The 19026-nt window shown below is 48.4% G+C and overlaps 1 protein-coding gene across 1 annotated transcript in view; it reads left to right on the forward strand.

Moving 5' to 3' along the window:
- The window catches only part of ss (aryl hydrocarbon receptor spineless), a 143893-nt gene that overhangs the window by 102727 nt on the left and 22140 nt on the right, over positions 1–19026 (forward strand). Inside the window, exons 4-7 of the mRNA XM_077632317.1 lie at positions 4845–4934; positions 7462–7597; positions 10277–10279; positions 14973–15046. Of these exons, the coding sequence (XP_077488443.1) occupies positions 4845–4934; positions 7462–7597; positions 10277–10279; positions 14973–15046 (303 nt within the window). The remainder of the gene's footprint in view (positions 1–4844; positions 4935–7461; positions 7598–10276; positions 10280–14972; positions 15047–19026) is intronic.

Consider the following 19026-nt stretch of genomic DNA (forward strand, 5'->3'; position numbering starts at 1 on the left):
GCGGCTCGATTCCGTCCAATGGGGAATCAATGGAACGCGCAGAGCGTTTTCTCGGCGGCTGGCCGGCAGGACGCGGTGACGCGGTCTCCACTAAGCGTGCTTACGTCGGTGCGGAAAGCACGTGTGCCGGGTATATGTGGTATTTCTAGGCCTTTTATTAACATTGTGCCTTTACGTGATGGACGTCTTCGCATATGTGTGGCTTACTTTAATTAAACTTAATACTCGGTGTGGGACTAAACGACACGATAAAGTTTCTCTCTTGAAGTGTGGGGCAAAGCGTTGTACGAAAAAGTGATCCATATTCATCAAGTAACTAACGTGCAAGATGACCTCTACCTCTGTAGTAATCATTTTTTCCTTAAGCCTTTCCGCCGTGGCAATATTCGAGTTTGGCGCGGAAGTAAGCAAGTCTTGGCTCCTTACATGCTGATTAAGTGTTGAGTGATCTATTCAAGCTATCTGTACATGCAGGCACGCTACTTACGAGAATGATCTGCACGTATCAAAATTGTAGGTTGTCGCTTTGCTCATACACCAAGTCGCATGCACAAGAACCGTAAGCAATGCGGCGGTGGAGCGCATTATGCCGGCGCCTAACCAGACTTGCATCTCATCGCCACCACCAATCGACATATTGTTCGAGAAAAAACGCCATTGTTCGGGAAAAGATTTAAATAACCAAGAGCTGTAGAGTACCTCCCACAAGAGTATATAGCTCTTTCCTTACGGCACCAATTATATTCAAATGATGTTTGCGTCCTCCTCGACTTGGTTCTCTATCTGCTCGGCAATTTGCTGGAATTAATAAATTGCAGTTTTTTATGACGCCATTAAGATAGCATTTGGAATTAAGCGACTGTGCAGACGTGATGTGCATGAACACTTGCTACCCTTTCTTTTTTTTTCACAGATCGTGAATATCCGTACATCTCTTTTATGCACGCAAATGTACATTCATCGCATATAAATTTCGCACATGGCAATGATACCGTTGCGATACGCTTGGCCTAATGCTTTTTCTACCAGCATTATGTGGATGCAAAAAAGATGTGGCATTGGTACACCGGCAAAAAGGTAGCACCGACGCAGTCGAGCAAGGCTTTTTGTGTACAGCACTTTTTCTATCTTTCTTTGGTAAATGGAGATTGTTTGTGACGAGCTAAAACGCGGCACCTGTCTACATGAGCAAAAAATTGGGGCATCGCAAAGATTAAGGAAAAAGAAAAACAAAGTTTGCTTTAGAAATCAGAAATTTAGAAGAAGCCGAAGAATTCATACTGATTCAAAATTAAAGGTGTGTTTCTGTTTTTTTTTTTGCTTTTGCAGGAACTGTCTGTTTCTTGCCCTGTTTTATAATGATTTTTAACTGAATTCATTGCGCAGTCGTTTGACATCCATTATAAAAGGGACGCGATAGCTATATCGTGTATACACGTAATGGATATTGTTTGCGCCAGTCGAAAACGTAAGAGCTGTAGTACGTGTTAACTAAGCAGCAAAAATTTAAGATTAAAAAATAAAAAAAAGAAATTTGCACGGCTTCCCGAATGGCACTCCGGAAGGGAACGTTTACAAGTGTTCGGTGCTTTGTGACAGCACTGACCCGAGCCCGTGCATGCTGGTGCGTTTATCTATCTAGCCTCTATCTCCACAATCTCTCTTCCTACTTTCTTCCTCGCCTCTGCCCTCTTTATCTCTTTTCTCAAGGCATGGTTAAAGTTAAGGTGTGCAATCAATGAGAGACACTCGTTGTTGTTAATGTTGTTGCCTCTGAAGCAATGACCCGTACCCACGGCGCCTTACCTCTGCAGAGCCTTCTCCTTCTCCTTGTTTTTTTTTTTAATGGAGGCAGCGAAAGCAGTGATATCAAAATTTTACGAGCTGCCTTAGAACCAGATTTGATTTTTTTGGCACACTTTTTTCCACGGTTGCGTTTATTACCTCTCTGAACACGACCCAATTTCTATGCGTAAAACCATCGGGCGACATACAATAAATATCGTTACAAAGAAAAAGCTTCTTTACGATAATTATGCCCGCAATGTAAACACAAGCGAACAAAAAAAAACTGCACAAATATAGCTGCTACCGCGGCGAACGGAAGCCTTATAAGAGACGATGCACTATATACTGGGTGACACTTTCTCGCTCAGTGATGCGAAACTTTGCGCGCTCTCCTCAAGTGTCTCGCGGTTGCTGCTCCTGCCTGCGAGAACGCGCGCTTTTACGACGTCGTAAGCTCCTGTTCCCGCGAGATACGAACGGGCGGGCTTCTCTGCTTCACGACGGAATGAGAATGAGCTCCCGAATCACGATGCGCTTCAAAGATAAAGAAATCTCAACTTACTCTGCGTTCTTCCTATTTTCTGCTATTTTCAATTCTAAACCGTTCGATTTACGGTGTGGATTTAGGGCTTGAGCAGTACAGAGAGGTTTAGAGAATTCCCACCGTAAGCCAATCACAGTTTTTTTTTTACGCTGCATTCACGGCTTGGGTAAGTAAGCGAATAAAGACGGAATGAAAGTGGGTTTTTTTATTTGGAAGGCACGAAGAGGCTGTAGGAAAGTACGCCAGGAAGAAGTCTAAAATCACTGATTTTAATGGTGCGGTATTCTAAGCATAGCACTAGGTTAATGGAAACTGCAAATGGCTTTGGAACATACAAACGAAGGTACAGGAGTAACTGCAGGTGAAGTACCAACCGCATCCTGTATCATATGTCTAATATTTCTGTCTAGTCAGTAGCATGACTCTTTTTTTCCTCTCTTCACGAACTGGCCCGTCACGCCGTTGTTGCAATACTGAAATGTCTGTGCTCAACTAGAGCTTTTATAGGCAACGTGTGCGTATTCATTGACGCGATGAGCTCTCTTTGCGATTAAAGCGGGTATGTGCACCGCTCACTTTCTTTCACAGTTTATTTGCACAATGTCATTTGAACGTCGTACATTCACTGATCGACTAAGTACGCCCTCCCAGCACAGTCACGAGCGAAACTCAACTTTACAGTTCTGAGGACCGTAATCGGGGGAGCACATCCACTTCAGAGCTCGTCAACGACCTTGCAAGGAATCGCTAAACATAATCTTGGCTCAGTATGCGCTTCAAAGTAATCCGTGGTTGGAGAGTTTGATAGTGTGCGTTCAGTAAAAGCCAATTTAAATATACATGAATAAATAAATCCTTTACATCCGTTTTCTTAAGGTGTGGCTTCACTGCATAAAGAGTGTATGTGAGGCAAAACAACCTTGCCGTCACAAGCTGTTAGCGATGACGATCGTAGTCTCCATTTTCTGCTCTTTGTTTCTCATAGTGACGTAATAATAATAATTAGCTAATAATTTTTATTCTGTATTTGTCCTATTTCATTTTTGGCACAAGGCGGAACGCTGTTGATGCAGCTGGAATGGTTGCTTGCCTGAACGCAATGAAATCAATGCCATCTAAAAGGGTTCGATGCACAAAGCAAGACGGCACAGGCTCTTGTGTCCCGATTAAGCCCCGCTGTTTTCAATAAATTATGTACCAGCCAGCCCACATCAGCACACTGGCTGCTTTCTGGATGCTACTTATAAAGCTTGAAAGAGCTTAATAGAATGAATGAAACTGGGAATTCCTTGCGTTATTTTCTGCATTTGTCGTGTCGCGTAATTATGACAGCTGTAGCCAGTGACGAGCTCAGAAATGCTCTGGCGAAGGAGGACTTCGCGCCCATTTCATTAAGCAAGCGCGCTTGTGTTGTGCAGGGCTACCATAAACAACTGAACAAAAAGTTGGTATTCGGAGCTGGGAATAACATTATTTTTTTTTTAGAGTACAATGACGGTATCTTCAAAAAGTCAAGCATTCATCTCGCATTCTTGTTTAGAAGCACTGTATGGAAATCTGCATTTAGCAGGCAACATTTCTTTATTATAGTTTTTGAAACCACCAGTTATTGAACGAGTTTCACCTTAGTTTCAACCAGATTACACTTGAGTAACATTTTCTCGTCCTCTTTGCCTCCTTCTAGAGGCACGTGCGATTTCTTTAAAAGAAATGGTGCAGTAAATAAAGCTCGCCACCGAAAATATTCTTGCAGTATCCCCCGTTTATTTCTTGTTTCTGCATAGGATACTCTGGAATCCGTTTTCTCGTTACTTGCTGGGCTCTGTTTCCCGTCCTCTCTTTCTGTCCCTTTCCCTATTCTCCACCTGTAGAGTATAAAACTGGACTCGAGTCCTGTTAACCTCCTCGCCTTTCCTTTATTACACACCCTTTAGTTTACGTAGCAGCAACTTCGACACCTTTACGTAGTGCTCGACCTGGATCTTTTACCGGTATTTTTTACGGTTTCTCACAGCGTCAGCTTTCAGTTTCTCACAGTGTCAGCTTGTTTTGCGATGGTTGCGTCATTCCTACGAAACGACGTCATCATCACGTGAACAGCAACGCAGTTGCGATGGCGGCGGAATCCGTCGTCTTGGCGCGCGCACGTGCAAATGCATCACGTGATCGCGTGACGCAAGTGCCACGACTGCATTCGCTAGTAGCCAAAGCCAAGAGCTCTCAGAGCATAATATCGAATACCTCTGGCCAACGCTGGGGTCACGTGAGTTACGGATTATGTGGCCAATGGGTCGGTCATGTGACCATTAAGCTCCTCCCACACGGCCTTGATTCCCATCAGCCGCTGAGGCTAAAGCTGGCGTTGCATTACGTGAACGCATTATGAATTTTGTTTTGTTTGTTAGGAAAGAACGAAAATTAGATCAGCCTCGGAATAAAGTTGTTTGACAATGTTTAAGCGAGTGAAATCGACTCCGTCGGTCTGAAGTATGCATTATGGCTGTCTTCGCAGGCGCTCAACGGGTTCCTGCTCATCCTCACCTGCGATGGAGAAGTTTTCTACGCGTCGCATACGGTCGAAACGTACCTGGGCTTTCATCAGGTGAGTCTTATACGCCACCACTTGAGCTTTTTCACGGCACTCAGTTTTATCTTCGTTGGTATATCTAAACTCACGAACCTGATGGGCGAAGTGATTGTATTTCTCAGTTCATCTCGTTTTATCACGCTAACATGATATACAGGCTTCGATGCATTGGGAACAGTGAATAGAAAAACAATATTCATTCACTGAGAAAAGAAACCTTAGGACGGAGCATTATGTATTGTGGGGGGCCTCCGCAAACCAAGCCCTCTCGAAGCCGTTCCCTTTCCGCTTTCTCTTTCCGGACACTCCGAAAATCAGCCCCACGTAAGGACCGAGTCCTGGTCCTAGTCAATGAAACACGCCACGGTGTGCCATGTGTTCTCCCTTTAATTTTTTGTTGTTGTTGTTAGCCTATCAAATGATGGCACATACCCACACTGGGGGATCGGCCAAGAATCGGGTGGCTATTCACTTTTACGACTAGGCTTCAGAATTATCACGTGACGCTCCCTCCTCACTTTTTCTTTCTCCATGTATTCAGGGCACATAATTTTGCTTCTACGTTTCATTATGCACGCTTGAGGATTCTTGTTTTGCTTCTAGTTATTTTTCTTTTTGCAAGCGCAGTGCGGCGTGTCATACAGTACGTCCTACTGCGCAGCGACCTATATCCCCACAGGCCTTTATATTGCAATGACTTATCAACCACGTGCACGTCGTTGTCAGTTTCTTAGTTTCACAGTTCCTCAGAGCTGAACGAATTCGCGCTCAAGCCAAACAAGGGATCTCGACCACTCGAGTCCACGCGAAGCCGCTTTCCGCGGACCCGCTCCATCATCGCGCATAGCGTCCTCCCTGGATGCCGTCGTCGTCGGGAGAGAATGACCGTCGCACACATATTAAAGAAAGAAACGTCCGGGCGGAGGGGGGACAGAAGAAGGCGCGGCACGAAAATCGATCACGGAGGAAGAAAAAGAACAAGAGAGAGAGAGAGGGAAAGAGGTGAGCGGTAACAACGCGCGCGGCCACCTGGCGATGGCGGTCACTCGACGGCAGCGCGACGACGCCGGCAGCACAAGCAGCAGCGGCAGTTGCCCGTCGGTGGCGTCGAACCGCCAGCGCTGTGCTGCTGCTGTCGCTGGACGACGCCCGCTGAATGGGCGACAGAGGCGGCGGAAACGTTCGCGCTGAATAGGCCCGCGCGCTGCGCTGCCAACGTCGTTGCGTCTATGGTCGCGTTCGTTGTTGGGTGTGGAGAGGAGGGAGGGAAAGGGCGGCGACGACAACGGGTGGGGGCGTGCGCCGGTGGTGCTCGCTGGACCGTGGGCCGTTCATCACCGAGCGACATCAATTAGGTCCTGTCCGCGAACGCAATTAACGCGCCGCCCCACCTTGGACCACCCGTTCTAACCGACTCTCCCTTACCGTATATCCCCACCGTCCGTTCGCTCATGCGTGCGTCAGCAGGACCAGCCAAGCGGGAACCGTGGTCGCCTCTCGAGCACCGCCCGCGCGCGCTGCCCTCTGTGAGGGATTTACGACGCAGATCAGGTTATGGCGATGATGCCGTGCTTACAAGGCGCCTTGTTTTTTTCTTTGCCCACGTCTTTCGCTTTCCATTGTTGCCCAATTTCTTGTACTCAAAAGGACATAAATACGATTCTGCTAGAAGTCAATATAAGCAGGTTTCACTAGGGTTTATTGGAATTTTATTAATTTGTGGTATATTCGCGGGAGCCCACCGACAGAAAAGAAAATAACAGCTTTTTACGAGGAGACAACTGAACTCATCAGCTCAGAGCCTGAAGTGGACAATGCATGCGCAGCGACATCGTGGTACTTGCGCGTTTCGGAAACCAAATCCTTGATCTGAGCTGCTTTTTCACAATACAAAGTGCTCCTGCGATAGTATCTGCAGTGAACTCTGCGGATAACTGTGGTCGCGAAATTTCGAGCTGTCGCGCATTGCAAGCTGCATATAAACACGACCACCAGCTACTGAAAACTGCCTACAGGCTCTATAGGTCCCCTGAACTCTGAGCTGATTTTTTGCAATCTGCGTGGCTCAATATCTCTGAAGGAACCTAAGTGGCGTGGTGGAAATAAGCATGCTGTGTCAACTAAAGCGTGTCTTTTTATCCAGCCCAGAAAATCTGAACAAACGCTTCTAGTTCGCACGGCTGCCACTGCGTGCCGCGTGGCGGTGAACACTCAAATTCAGCTCGGGAATTTCGAATGTTTGGTACACCCCATTGATTCCCAATGACCGTCGCAAAATGGCGTGAATGCAGGAAGCATTTTATAGGTCATATCTTGTGCGATGAGGAAGAGTAGGTCATCATAATCACCATGTTCGAGCAGGATCTTCCGGGACTCTCTATAAGTTTACAATATCACCAATGAGTTACGCGGTGTACGCTACTGGCGGCCGACAGATGGCGCCACTTGCTGAATGTCCGTGCAAGCTGGTCATGTGTCGGTGCAATGTGCTCCGTGACGTGTCCCCACATGGTCGTGTTGTGTCTCGGCGCATGTCCGACAGTCAGACATCTGCCACCAGAGCGTGTACGAGCTGGTGCACTCGGAGGACCGCGAGGAGCTGCAGAGGTTCCTGCTCTGGAACTCGCAGCTGCCGTCCGACCGCAGCGCCATCTCGCTCCAGGAGGCCCTCCTACCCGGTGAGTGGCCACACTCTCACGGCATTCTTGCTCTGGGTATGTCTCACGTTTCACGTCAAGTGAACTGAATCTCTGCACGATTGAAAAATAAATCCTTCCGGCATTTAATCCGGCCAACATTTAATAACAGGGCTATTGCAGTGCCCCTGTGATATCGCATTATATGGAAGCATGTGGATCCGATGTGGATGTGATAGTTTCCCATTGTGCCATGCCGCGTTGTGGCGCCGTACGTGGCTATATGATGTCAAGGTGTCATACGTCCTCACTTGGATGTGGCGTCATGGCGTACGTGTGCAAGTGGTATGTATAGTATGGCGGGTATAATGTCCCAGTCGCACGTAGGCTGTGCGAAACGCCGTATTGTACAGCAAAGAGCTCCGGATTTGCTTCGGACTCTGGATCCTGGTTTAGTTAATGTGCATTGACATCACGCAGTACATGGGCATTTATTGAATTCTGGCTATAGTGAAATGTGACAACCGCGGCCGTGGACCTCATGCTGAGCAGAGAAACAGCTCCGCCGCGGCACTGGAGCTGCGGGTGTATGCGTGTAAACAGTAGTCTTCACGGTGTCACATTACGGTGCCGCACCACAGCGGTGTGACACCAGTTTCTTTATTCTGGCTTTCACGTATACTGGGAAGACTATCTAATATAGCTCTATTTATCGAAACACCTATATAACCTCTCTATTCTCTTTCCTGCATATGTTTAGATAATGGAGCAATAAACGAGCCCACGAGCCCAGTGCGATTACCGAACAACTTATACCGCACGCTACGTGCACGTAATGGTGCGAACGTTGGAGCGCATACGCGCAGGAGGCTTACTTATCGTTCCAGATCATACAGAACTCGTCTCATCCGGCATCTTACATTACCGAACACTGTTAAGTAGCTCGCACGAGTTGCGTGCGTGCTGTTATTTCTCAGTTTTCAGCAGTTGCTTGGTTTATTATCTCAGAAACAAAGCAGACGGTACGATTTGTCAAAAACAACATCCCTTCATAAAAGCTACGTTCCATACGCCTGCAGAGAGTCTGACTGCTTCGATGAATGTCATCTGCACTGCAGTGTGCCAGAACACGATATGATGACGTCATACCAGGCCGGCGACGCGCAATATCCCATGAAAAAAGAAAAAAGAGAGAGAAACAACAAAGCTCAAGCTCATACGGCCACGTCACTGCGCGTGGAGCAGACTGGCAGGCACACCTGGATGGCTTTCCCTCTGCTGAATGCTGCTGGAGAGATCGTTTCCCCCATCCAGTTTCACCTCCAAGCCCTGAACCCCCCTCCAAACGCCCCGCGTATCCTTACCGTTCGGAAAGCGGGCTGCGGCGGGGATCACGCGGCGGGACCCCCGAACCAAAGCAGCGCGCTCTGCCGACCGCGAATGCGAAAAGAGAGAAAGAAAGAGGGGGGGGGGGGGGGCAAGAGAAGTGATCTCAGAGTTCGATCAGGGCAAGGTATATAAAGCACCGTTCTCGTTATGATTTCCTTTGTTCTGCACGCGAGAGGAAAAACGGGATTGGGATATCCGCAAACTACATACCAGCGAGAGCATATAGGTACGAGACAGACGACGGGCAGACAAGCCACGTCTCCTGTCCGTGATCGAGGGAGCGTCACGGCCCGCTTTCTGGGGGTCCTGGCTCGAGCCTGCTGCACCCCTTGCTCAGACCTCTGTCTCCCCCTCTCCGTCGCGTCTGTTAGTGTGTATACACCTCTCTTTCTTCTTTTTTTATCTGTCTCTTCAGACCGGTATCCATATTCCATTTTGCCCTCTCGTATCGTTCTCGGGTCGACCGCTGGTCACGCCATTCACGGAGTGAACCGAGAGTGCATCTGTACCCATTCACGTAGGTAGGGGGAGGGGGGGGTGCAGCAGGTATGGCCAGCCAGGCTGCGGTAAAAGCCCTGAAACCAGGGCTGCTGTCTCGCTTCACCGCCCTGGCGCCACCGTGTAATGTATACACACCGCTCCCAACATCGCTCTCCTTTTTAACCCTCCCCCAGACGCCCAGTCCCCGTTAGCGTGGTCACGACCGGCGGTCGTCCTCTTCCGCGACGCAGGAAGGGGCACCCCGCGGCTCCGCTGGCGAAATTCGCCCCCAGTAACAACCTCATTAACATCATAAATCAAACAGCTCTCCCCCATCCCCCTCTCTCTCAAGGTCCGTTCACTACTCCAAGCGACCCTTCACCTCCGGTCCCGCTATGTTTATCCCTATACGCTCTCAAACACACCCGGTTCCAACACTCAGTTTTCCACCTATGTGCTCTCAGTGCCCCCCCCCCCCCCCTTTCACCCCTCTGCACGTGCCACCCCCGTGGCCCCACGGCGTGTGGCCGGCGCACGACAGACGTTCGAAGCAAAGCTTTGAATGGCGCGCGATTTCTCCCTCGCTCACTCCTACATGCGGGAAAGCTTTCGAGTCGAAAGGTGCGCCCACTGCGTCGCTCTATAGGCTTCAGTCTCGCGCCTGGTTCTCTGCATGCATACGAAGCCGCAGACTATTTTCATTGCAGCTGCTAAGCCCACCGGTGCAGAAGGGCAGTGCTTGTTCGTGTCTCTGCACTTCAGTGCATTTGTGCGCGGGCATCGCTTTCATATATGCCGCAAGTTTGAAACCCGAAGCGCACACAGACATCGTGTATACGGGATGGTAGCAAGCGAGTTCATTGCCTCTTTCCCGCTGTGCCGTGTCGGCTTCCAGCACATTGTCGATGGGCCTGTCTTCATGGGTGGAACGATGGTTATCGCTCTGGCTGCATTGTTTCCTTTTGTAATCAGAGTAGTGGGTGCGATAATTGTTACTTAACACCTTTGTAGACTAGTCAGTACACTCCCCGGTTCTACATGGCTCCTGTAAACGTTCGATGCTTTCACGCGACATAATTAGGTTGTTAAAGTGGCGTATCGTCATTTATGTAAAATTACATGTCCCGTATTATACACCACGGTATGGGATAAGTTGTAGAAAATTTTAAGGAAGCTTTGTTCATAAATGTACTGTGCTTGTTTGCTGAACACACCTGGAGGCGTATTTTCTAAGGCTCTTTTCTGATCCGGTCTTTTGTTCACTGCCGTCGATGTATATCAAACGTTTGGAACGCCAGGGCAGAAAGCTAGTAAGGAATGTATCAGGAGCTGCGATCGGCATCGAGGACTGTGCTTAGCAATGTCAAGGAGACAGAAGATTGAATATAAAGGAAGAAGAATCAATGCAAGACGCGACCTCCCGTCCCCGCATAATACAGCACCAGTCTTATCTCACATCAAACTGACATGAATTTTTGAAACAAAAAGTACGCATAGTGTACTCCGTTTCTCTCTCTCTCTCTCTTTCTCTCTGTCTCACACACACACACACACACACACACACACACACACACACACACACACACACACACACACACACACACACACACACACACACACACACACACACACACACACACACACACACACACACACACACACACACACACACACACACACACACACACACACACACACACGCACGCACGCACGCACGCACGCACGCACGCACGCACGCACGCACGCACGCACACACAGCTCTCGCATGCGCCGCAGGGGCCTTAGTGACATAGGTCTAGAAGCCGTAGCCTCGCGCTCAGAAGCTCTCACCCGACTGTAGAGAAGATGCGAGACAGGGTGTTGCGGTAGCATACAAAGAGTGTCTTACGTGTTTTGTATGTGCGTACTATACACATCGCGTCAAACATATTTTTATCGTGCCCAAATAATTAGAAACTTTGCTTTTTCGTGAATTTTCGTACATCTGGAATACCCTATAGTTCAGCCAGTGTCGAGTGAGTGAGTGCTGCTGCGCAATGCGCGTCTAGGAATGGAGAAGCTGGAGTGCTTATTGCTTCACGATAAATTCGGCACAGAACTGGCACTGCATCCTGCGATCAGCACTTAGTACTGCTTTTCGCCGTTTCAATTTTTTTCGAAATCGTCCTACCGTAGCGCGCTCTAACTAGAGCAAAGAATGACTCACGGTGAACACCCAGAGTGCTTTCGGGCGTGTTGAAGGTGCCGTGGCAAAAGAGAGAAAGCGAACAAAGCATCGCCGGTGCCCACAGAGTTCTCCGCCACACTCTACTGTTTTCTCGCTTTCCGCACTTTTCCCTCTGTGCGGGACCGCGGTCGGCACCACGAGATCAATTTTGAGGCTGACAGCTCAAAGAATAGGGTTAACAAGGGTCGCGTGCCGACGCGGGGATGAGTGAAAAAAAAAAATTAATGCGGTCGGATCGACTGCTGTTCGCACCTCCTTCCTTTACCGCTGTATCGGCACTCTAAGCATAATGGCTCTCATGACCTCAAGAAGCTAGATGGCTCGGTTATTCATACGGCAGAATTTTTATCATTTGCTTTTCACGCTACTCAGAGCTCTGCGTCTGCCAGCAATGCATGGTTTTATGAGTTGGCAGCGGGGGCGTTATCTCAGAGCTTGCGCGGTTTCGTGTTGCATTCTGGAAAGTTCAGTACACTGGGTGTTTCACCTAAGACTTTGCAGGATTTTTAAAAATGGGTTTTTTGAGTTAGAACAGCGCTTTGTTCGGCATAGCGCTTTCGGTGGTGACGTACATCAAAATACAGCTAATACGTGATAACTAGCAGGCTGGTTAACTCTTATTTTATAGTCAACTTTTTAACTATTACCGTTAGCTTCCCTAATTAGTGGGAGGCGTGTAGCACACCGTAAGTAATAAACATAACAATTTTTAGAATTTCAAGAACGCGGTTGCGCTCCGCGCTGTGGCCCAACGAATTTTGGCTACATCCTGCAAATATACATAAGCTTTCGAGAAGCTCGCAGGCAAAGTAACCACTCCATTGCACGTAACTCTTCGAAATAGCCAAAATTTGTTGGACCACAGAGCCGGGGGCAACAGGGTTTTCTAAGTTCTAAAGACTGATATGGATATTACTGACTGTGGGCTACACGCCACTTAATAATTAAGGAGCCTAACAGTAATAATTAAAAAGTTAACTCTTCAATATTAGTTAACCAGCCTGCTAGTTAGCATGTCTTAGCTGTATTCTGATGTAGTACACTGCTGACAATATTGTGCCGAAAAAAGCGCTCTTCTCACTCAAAAAGCCTATTTTAAAGATTGTGCAGAGTCTTGGGTGAAACATCCTGTATAAGCAATATTTGACCGGAACGAAGCGATGGATCATGCCCGTAAATGAGTAAGAAAAAAAAAATCACAGGAACATGCGATCATGTTGTGTGCTGCCGATGCAATAGCATCACAAGCCGTTGACGCTTTTACGTAAAGCGACGTCACTGCCCTCCAGCCAATGGGAATTATCGGCTCTGGTCACCTCAATTGCCTCCAGCCAACGGGCGAATTTCATGACCGACGACACAGTTTTTCCTGCGAAGCTTTTATGGCTATCGCAATAAAAGAAGAAAGGTGAATAAATAAATAAAGAAGCTCACTGGGTGAGCAAGTGTGTGAAATGGGCCAATGATTAGGCGGCTAAGCTATAGTGAGAAAGCACCGGTCCTTCACAGTCATCGTGAGGTGCAGTTTCCCTAATAAGTCCCTAGTAAGCCATTTTTTTTTGTTTCGGGACGTTAAACGCCGCACAAAAAAAAATATAACTCGTGATACCGCATGAGTTCAACCACAGCACGCGGGAGAGTGCGGAATTTCTGTTGGCAAGAGTATGCCTACCATAAAAAGCGACGTAAAGGTATGTTAAATGGAGTCTGCTTGCAGTCACGGGAAGCTTTACTTCATGAGAGCCCATAAGAAACAAACAGTGGTGTTTTGGAAATGAAAAATAAAAACGGAGCCATGAGTAGCTGGCAGCAGCTACCAAAGGTCTAAAGAAGAGTGCGCAAGTATAGGCATCCTATTTCCCCTTCAACGAGGCCGGAAGCCGCGGCCGGTCTCCTGATTCGCACCTACTGTCAGAAAGCTGCTCATTGCCTCTCCTTGGGTCACTCTGGCAATGGCCGGCTTCTCTGCTTCTCCTGTCAAGAACCGCTTGCGGACACATGGGAAGTGAGCACTGCTTCGCGTAGCAGCCGTGTGCGCTCTGGTCTCCCGTTCGTCGCGACAGAGGGCGCAGCGGCGACGGACGCCAGCAAACGAAAAAAGCAAAATACGAACAAAAAACAGGGGGGTGCGCTTTCACCTGCTTGAACGCTCGAGCGGTTTCTTTGTTTCCCAGGGAAGGGGCGGGGGACAGCAGCAGAGGGGGCCGCCACGCCGCCGCCCGAGCGATGTTGTGTGGTGTGCTGGGCTCGTTGTTGTGCGGGGGGGGGGGGGGGGGGGGGGGGTAGCGGCGTACGGTCCCGCTGACACATTGAATAATGCAGGCGGGCCGACCGACCGAAGGGGAGCCAGAAATAACGGGGGGAGAAAACGTTAATGGGCGCCCTTACCTGCCCTCCCCATCCGCCGTACCTGGCCGCTAAGCAGACGGTGCCACACCGGTGAGGAGGAGGCGTCGCGGGTGCTGCGCCAGAGCCGATGGAACGGGGCGATGCCGTATTGCCAGGGGGCGCGGGAGCGAGGGAAGGATGAAAGAAGGGGGGGGGGGGGGGGTACTAGCGTAGTACGAGTAGGCTAGATAGGGGGGAAAGGTTTCTGCTCGCTCCACAAAAAGCAGTGGTTTCAGGCGGCCCGCACTCTCGACGGTGATTGTGGCTTTGCGAGGCTTTCCCAGTTTCCGTCCCGTTAGAAACGCGTCGCGATAGCCAGAGAAGTCCATGCTGCCTCTCTTATGGTTGCAGCCGCTTGAGAAGACGCCAGCCAAAGGAAGCAAGCTGATTTTCAGCCTTCAGCTGAGAATTCTAAAACTGTTGGCTTGGGGTATAGTACTTACGACGTGCTTCGCGACCCGCACAAGAACAACTCTGCTTCCAAAGACTCAGGCCCTCGGAAGCAGCCTGCATGGTTCCCAATGCCACTTTCAGTCGAATAGGGAAGACCAGCCACGACCATCTGCGCGAGGCAAGCGTCTGTACAACATTGCTCCTCACCCACGAGGTCGATTGGGTGGTAGACGCTTGGTAATCGGTTTACCGGTCATCGACGTCCTACAGACCGAAGAGCTTCGTTTTAAATCCCATTTCTGTTCGCCCTTCGCCAGCTTAAACTCAGTGTTGCTGTGTCCACCCTGGCTCTGAATGCCCCTCCTCATTCATGTACACCTACCTTGCCCTGTATATTAATTAAATGATATGGGCCCTATAGAGGAAGCACTAAGCATGTATGCTTCAGTCTTGAAAAGTTTGTTCCAACCGCCATGTCGTTTTCTTTTTGTCTCGGTGACTCTGCTAACGGTGCATTCGTTGCTGCTTTGTCTTTTCCAGAGAACGCGCAGTACCTCGATAGGAATTTCACCGTGCGCTTTCGATGCTTACTGGACAACACCTCCGGGTTCTTGGTGAGTACAGCGCTCCTGCAATTGCCACTGAAAAACATTATGAGCTGTGTGACGAAGTGTCGCGATATATAGATTGTGGAATGGCTCTCCTTGACCAAGCAGTCCTTGGGCCATAAAAAAATTCATCGACATAATTTTATTCGTCTCTTTTCTTGTTTGCCTTTTCTTGGCAAGCCATCGGCAGTGCTGCATCTGTTTTGTTTCTCATCGCCAGCTGTTGTAGGTTTGTGTTGCATTGTTGCTCATATTTTTTTATTTACTTTCACACTTTGCAGCCTTTCATAATTCTAAAAACAAAGAAAGAAACAGAGTACAAACGCATCAGAGACGCACAGGAGCATCCAAAAATTTTCAGCGACAAAACTGCGAACAGTGCTAGAAAAGGAGTTACAAATATCTGCGGTATGCAGTAGAACAATTGTTTAAATATGCGGGTGCGAAGACGGCAAGGTGTAATGTTGAGGTAATGAGAGCTTTTTGATTATGGTGACCTGAACGCATCAGTGAAAACGCAAAACCAAACTGGTCTGTGTTTTCTGATCGGATGTGAAAGTGTTGAAGCATGTGTCAACACGGTATCCTCGAACCTCGCATTTGCAAGGCGGAGACCGACGTAGCTGTACGGCGGAGAAATAGAGGCAAATCCATGCATGTAGATGTGAAAATATAGCAGATACCGTCGTCTGCGCATTCTTTTCTCTTGCACAAAACATTGCATAATAGCTTGATTGCTTAAGCGTTTGCAACGAAGAAATCAACAAATTTCATTTTTCACACACTTCACTGAACAGTATACTTTCGTCAGTGCGAACGCGCGAACAGATGCTTTAACGCATGCACTCTAGAACACCTCATAGAAAAATTTTCACTTTTTTTTCTTTTGTAGATTCGCTGTTGCCCCCACAAAACGCAAACACTTTACGGCTCTTCTGTCGAGCAGAAACAGCCCTCCCTGCTCCCATGCCCTGCCATTGTGACCTCATGAATGAGGACTAGAAGGGAACAAAAACTGCGCAGCTAAACATGAAGACCGCGCTCTAGAATTGAGCACAAGAACTAAAACAAAGGTTCGAAACCACTACTACGCCCTGCATATTGCACGATCTTCACCGGAGGGCTAGCTCCACGCAACGCCAACAAATAACAGCAACGGTAGAAAAACGAATAAGAAGCCATTCTTTTTTAGTTGCGGGGGAAGGGGGGGAATAGCCCTGCCCTGCCCCTGTTTAACAGAACGCGCTTGCCAGTGGGTGGCAATGCATCGCAAAGGGGAAGCGAGCAACGAGTGCAGAGCAGTAGAATAGAAAGAAGAAAGGAAGCCATTCCGAGCCGTCATAAGCGGATGCTCCTACCCGGGCCACAGCCTCGGCAGTAAGCGCAGGAAACCTCGCTAAATGGCACTCTACCGATCGCCATCGCCATCAGCGCGGTCTCTACGCGCTTTTTGCCGGACGCCTCCTTTGCTTTTTGCCGTCCTTCCTCTTTCTGTTTTGCTTCCCTCGAGCGCCAGTCGCTACTGGCGCCCAGAAATGCCTGACTAACCGTTACTTGCCTGAATGGAGGGGCAGTGCGCCTTTTTTCTCTTTTATTAAGGCTGCGCCAGTGTTTAAGTTTCCAATATCGAATCGAAAAATGTTCGATTGCAGTTTCCGAAACATCGTTCTGAAGGCCATTAATGTTTGGGCGAAGTTGTTGGGCTTGGGCAACAAGCCCTAACCGGCGTTTTTATGACGTGTGCCAGACATTACTGGTAATGTACTTGTAATATGCCATACTTAGTTTATCAATTCCTTCGAGTAATGAAGTGAAACAAAATGACATAAAATCCCGCTATCTAATCAGGTAATCAGGATTCGAAGGGTTATAGTACCGCAGCGGTGCAATAGGGGTTTGAGAATCCGCCTCGCATGCGGGAGGTAGGGGGTTCGACCCCCAGTACCGCCGGGTACCTATACTGGCGATACAGTAGATACAAGCTGTCCCCTGGCCAGGTGCTTGGCTTGGAAGATGGGTCTTTGACTCAACTTAGTGTAGCGAAAATACCTTGTGCTATGGTACTCTTTTGCGAAAACAGCCATTGAGCCATTAAAATTCATGGTCAAGGCTAGCAGTAAGCAATATCAGTGAAGTTAGGAGTAACATTCACATCTGATTTTCATTGAGATACAAAGATAAAGATATACGCACATACTTGTAGGAACTGTTCTGAACTGTTGAATTGTCAGCTAAAAGAACGAAACAGAGATAAGAGAGAGCACACAGGACAACGCTGAATACAAGCAGATAAGAGTGTGTGATAGGAAGTGATTACGGGTCTGTGGTGTTCGTGCGCAAAATTTGAATATTATACAATTTGAATATATTCCACCACCTTGTAATAAGCACGCAGTCGACTCCGCCGCGTGCATCTGAAAAAAGATCAAGATACGTTCTTTACTGCTGGAATCGCAATAGACGAGAAACAACTTAGCGCGAGTTAATTTGACGCCTCTCTTTCTAGCCAAAAATATACCGTAACTAAGTGCGTAGAATGCGGCTGCTATCATAGTCGCAACCAATGCAAGAATCCATGAGAGTGGCTTCGATTAAATAACCTGGTATTTTCTAACTTTCCAACTCGCACTGCGCTAAGAAAACAGTGACAGAACGTCTTCACATTCCTCCCTCATCAAGACGCAGCCATCTCTACCACAGGGGCAATTTCGCTTTCCTGATCAGCGGGACCACACGGGCGCTGTATATGCGCTGCTCAGAAACAGCAGATACTCGGTGGCTACAACGAGATCACAAATGGAGATGCACAAAACACGATTCGCCGCACGTGTGCGCACGGCACCATTGCCGGCCAAGACATCCGTGAGATGGCGGAGTACGGTGCGCGTGACAGAGCAACCCCGTTTGCGTTCCCTATACAGATGAATCCGCGTTCTGTTCGGGAAAGCCCGGAGGAGTGACGACAGAAAGAGGAAAAAGGGGAGGCAGTTGAAAGAGAGTGAGAGGGGCTTAGCGTCCAGGTGCGTCGGTTAATGATTTATCGATAAATCTGTCCTGTCTCCGTGCACACGAGGGGGAGAGGGAGTCCTCTTCTCTCCGTAGCCTCCATCACAGAGCAGTTCCCGTCACTGCTGCTTCTTTTATTTCGCCATTTCGTGATGTTCTCTTGTCCTACTGAAATAAAAGAGGAGAGAGAAAGCAATGGGCTTCCAACGAACTATTGCTCAGCGCCGCGTTGGTGGCATGTAGCAGAGCGTTGCTCACGGCGCTTCTTTGTTTTTGCTTTATTTCTCGTTTTGCTCTGTTCATTCGTGCATTCTTGTAATAGCGGAGTTTCGTGTTGTAATTTTCGAGGGAAGAGTGGCAATACTTTTTTCGGAAGCTGCCCGTGAGGCAGTTCGCGTGGCAATCATGGATAGTATTTGTCGATGTTAACAGTTGGATTCGAACATCCCAGCGACGTTTACACAAGGACTTTATGGTCGTTGCGTGAACAGAATACATCTAATTGATCAGTAATTGTCCGTTTGAAACAACGCATTTGCAACTATGTGTGCGTTCTGTGCACGCTGTTGTTTTCTAGCTCACAAAACCTGAAAAAGGGCTTCAAAAAAACGCGCCCGTGGTTACTGAAAATGGCGAAATATTGCCTGAACAGCCGCATTTAAGTGAATCGATGGCCGACTGTCGCGTTCTTGTTAACGCGTCAAGTCGAGCAATGAAAATGATGTGGAAGAAAGGACCACAAAGACAATGGGTTCCACGAGCGTTTCGACCCCCTAAGCTTCCGTAAGACTTTCACGTCTTACATTCGTCGGACTGAGCTTCGGTACCGACTTAACTTGCCCAGCTTAATGTCGCTGACATCTTTTCTGAACGAGGTGAACTACAAAGCGCTCCTCTACTGGTCTGATTAATTGCGTGGAGACTCACGCCTCTTCCTGCATTAGATGCGGATAGAATCTGGTAGCTTGCAGTAGCCCTCG

The sequence above is a fragment of the Amblyomma americanum genome, chromosome 7 (assembly GCF_052857255.1).
Source record: "Amblyomma americanum isolate KBUSLIRL-KWMA chromosome 7, ASM5285725v1, whole genome shotgun sequence".
Taxonomy (NCBI): domain Eukaryota; kingdom Metazoa; phylum Arthropoda; class Arachnida; order Ixodida; family Ixodidae; genus Amblyomma; species Amblyomma americanum.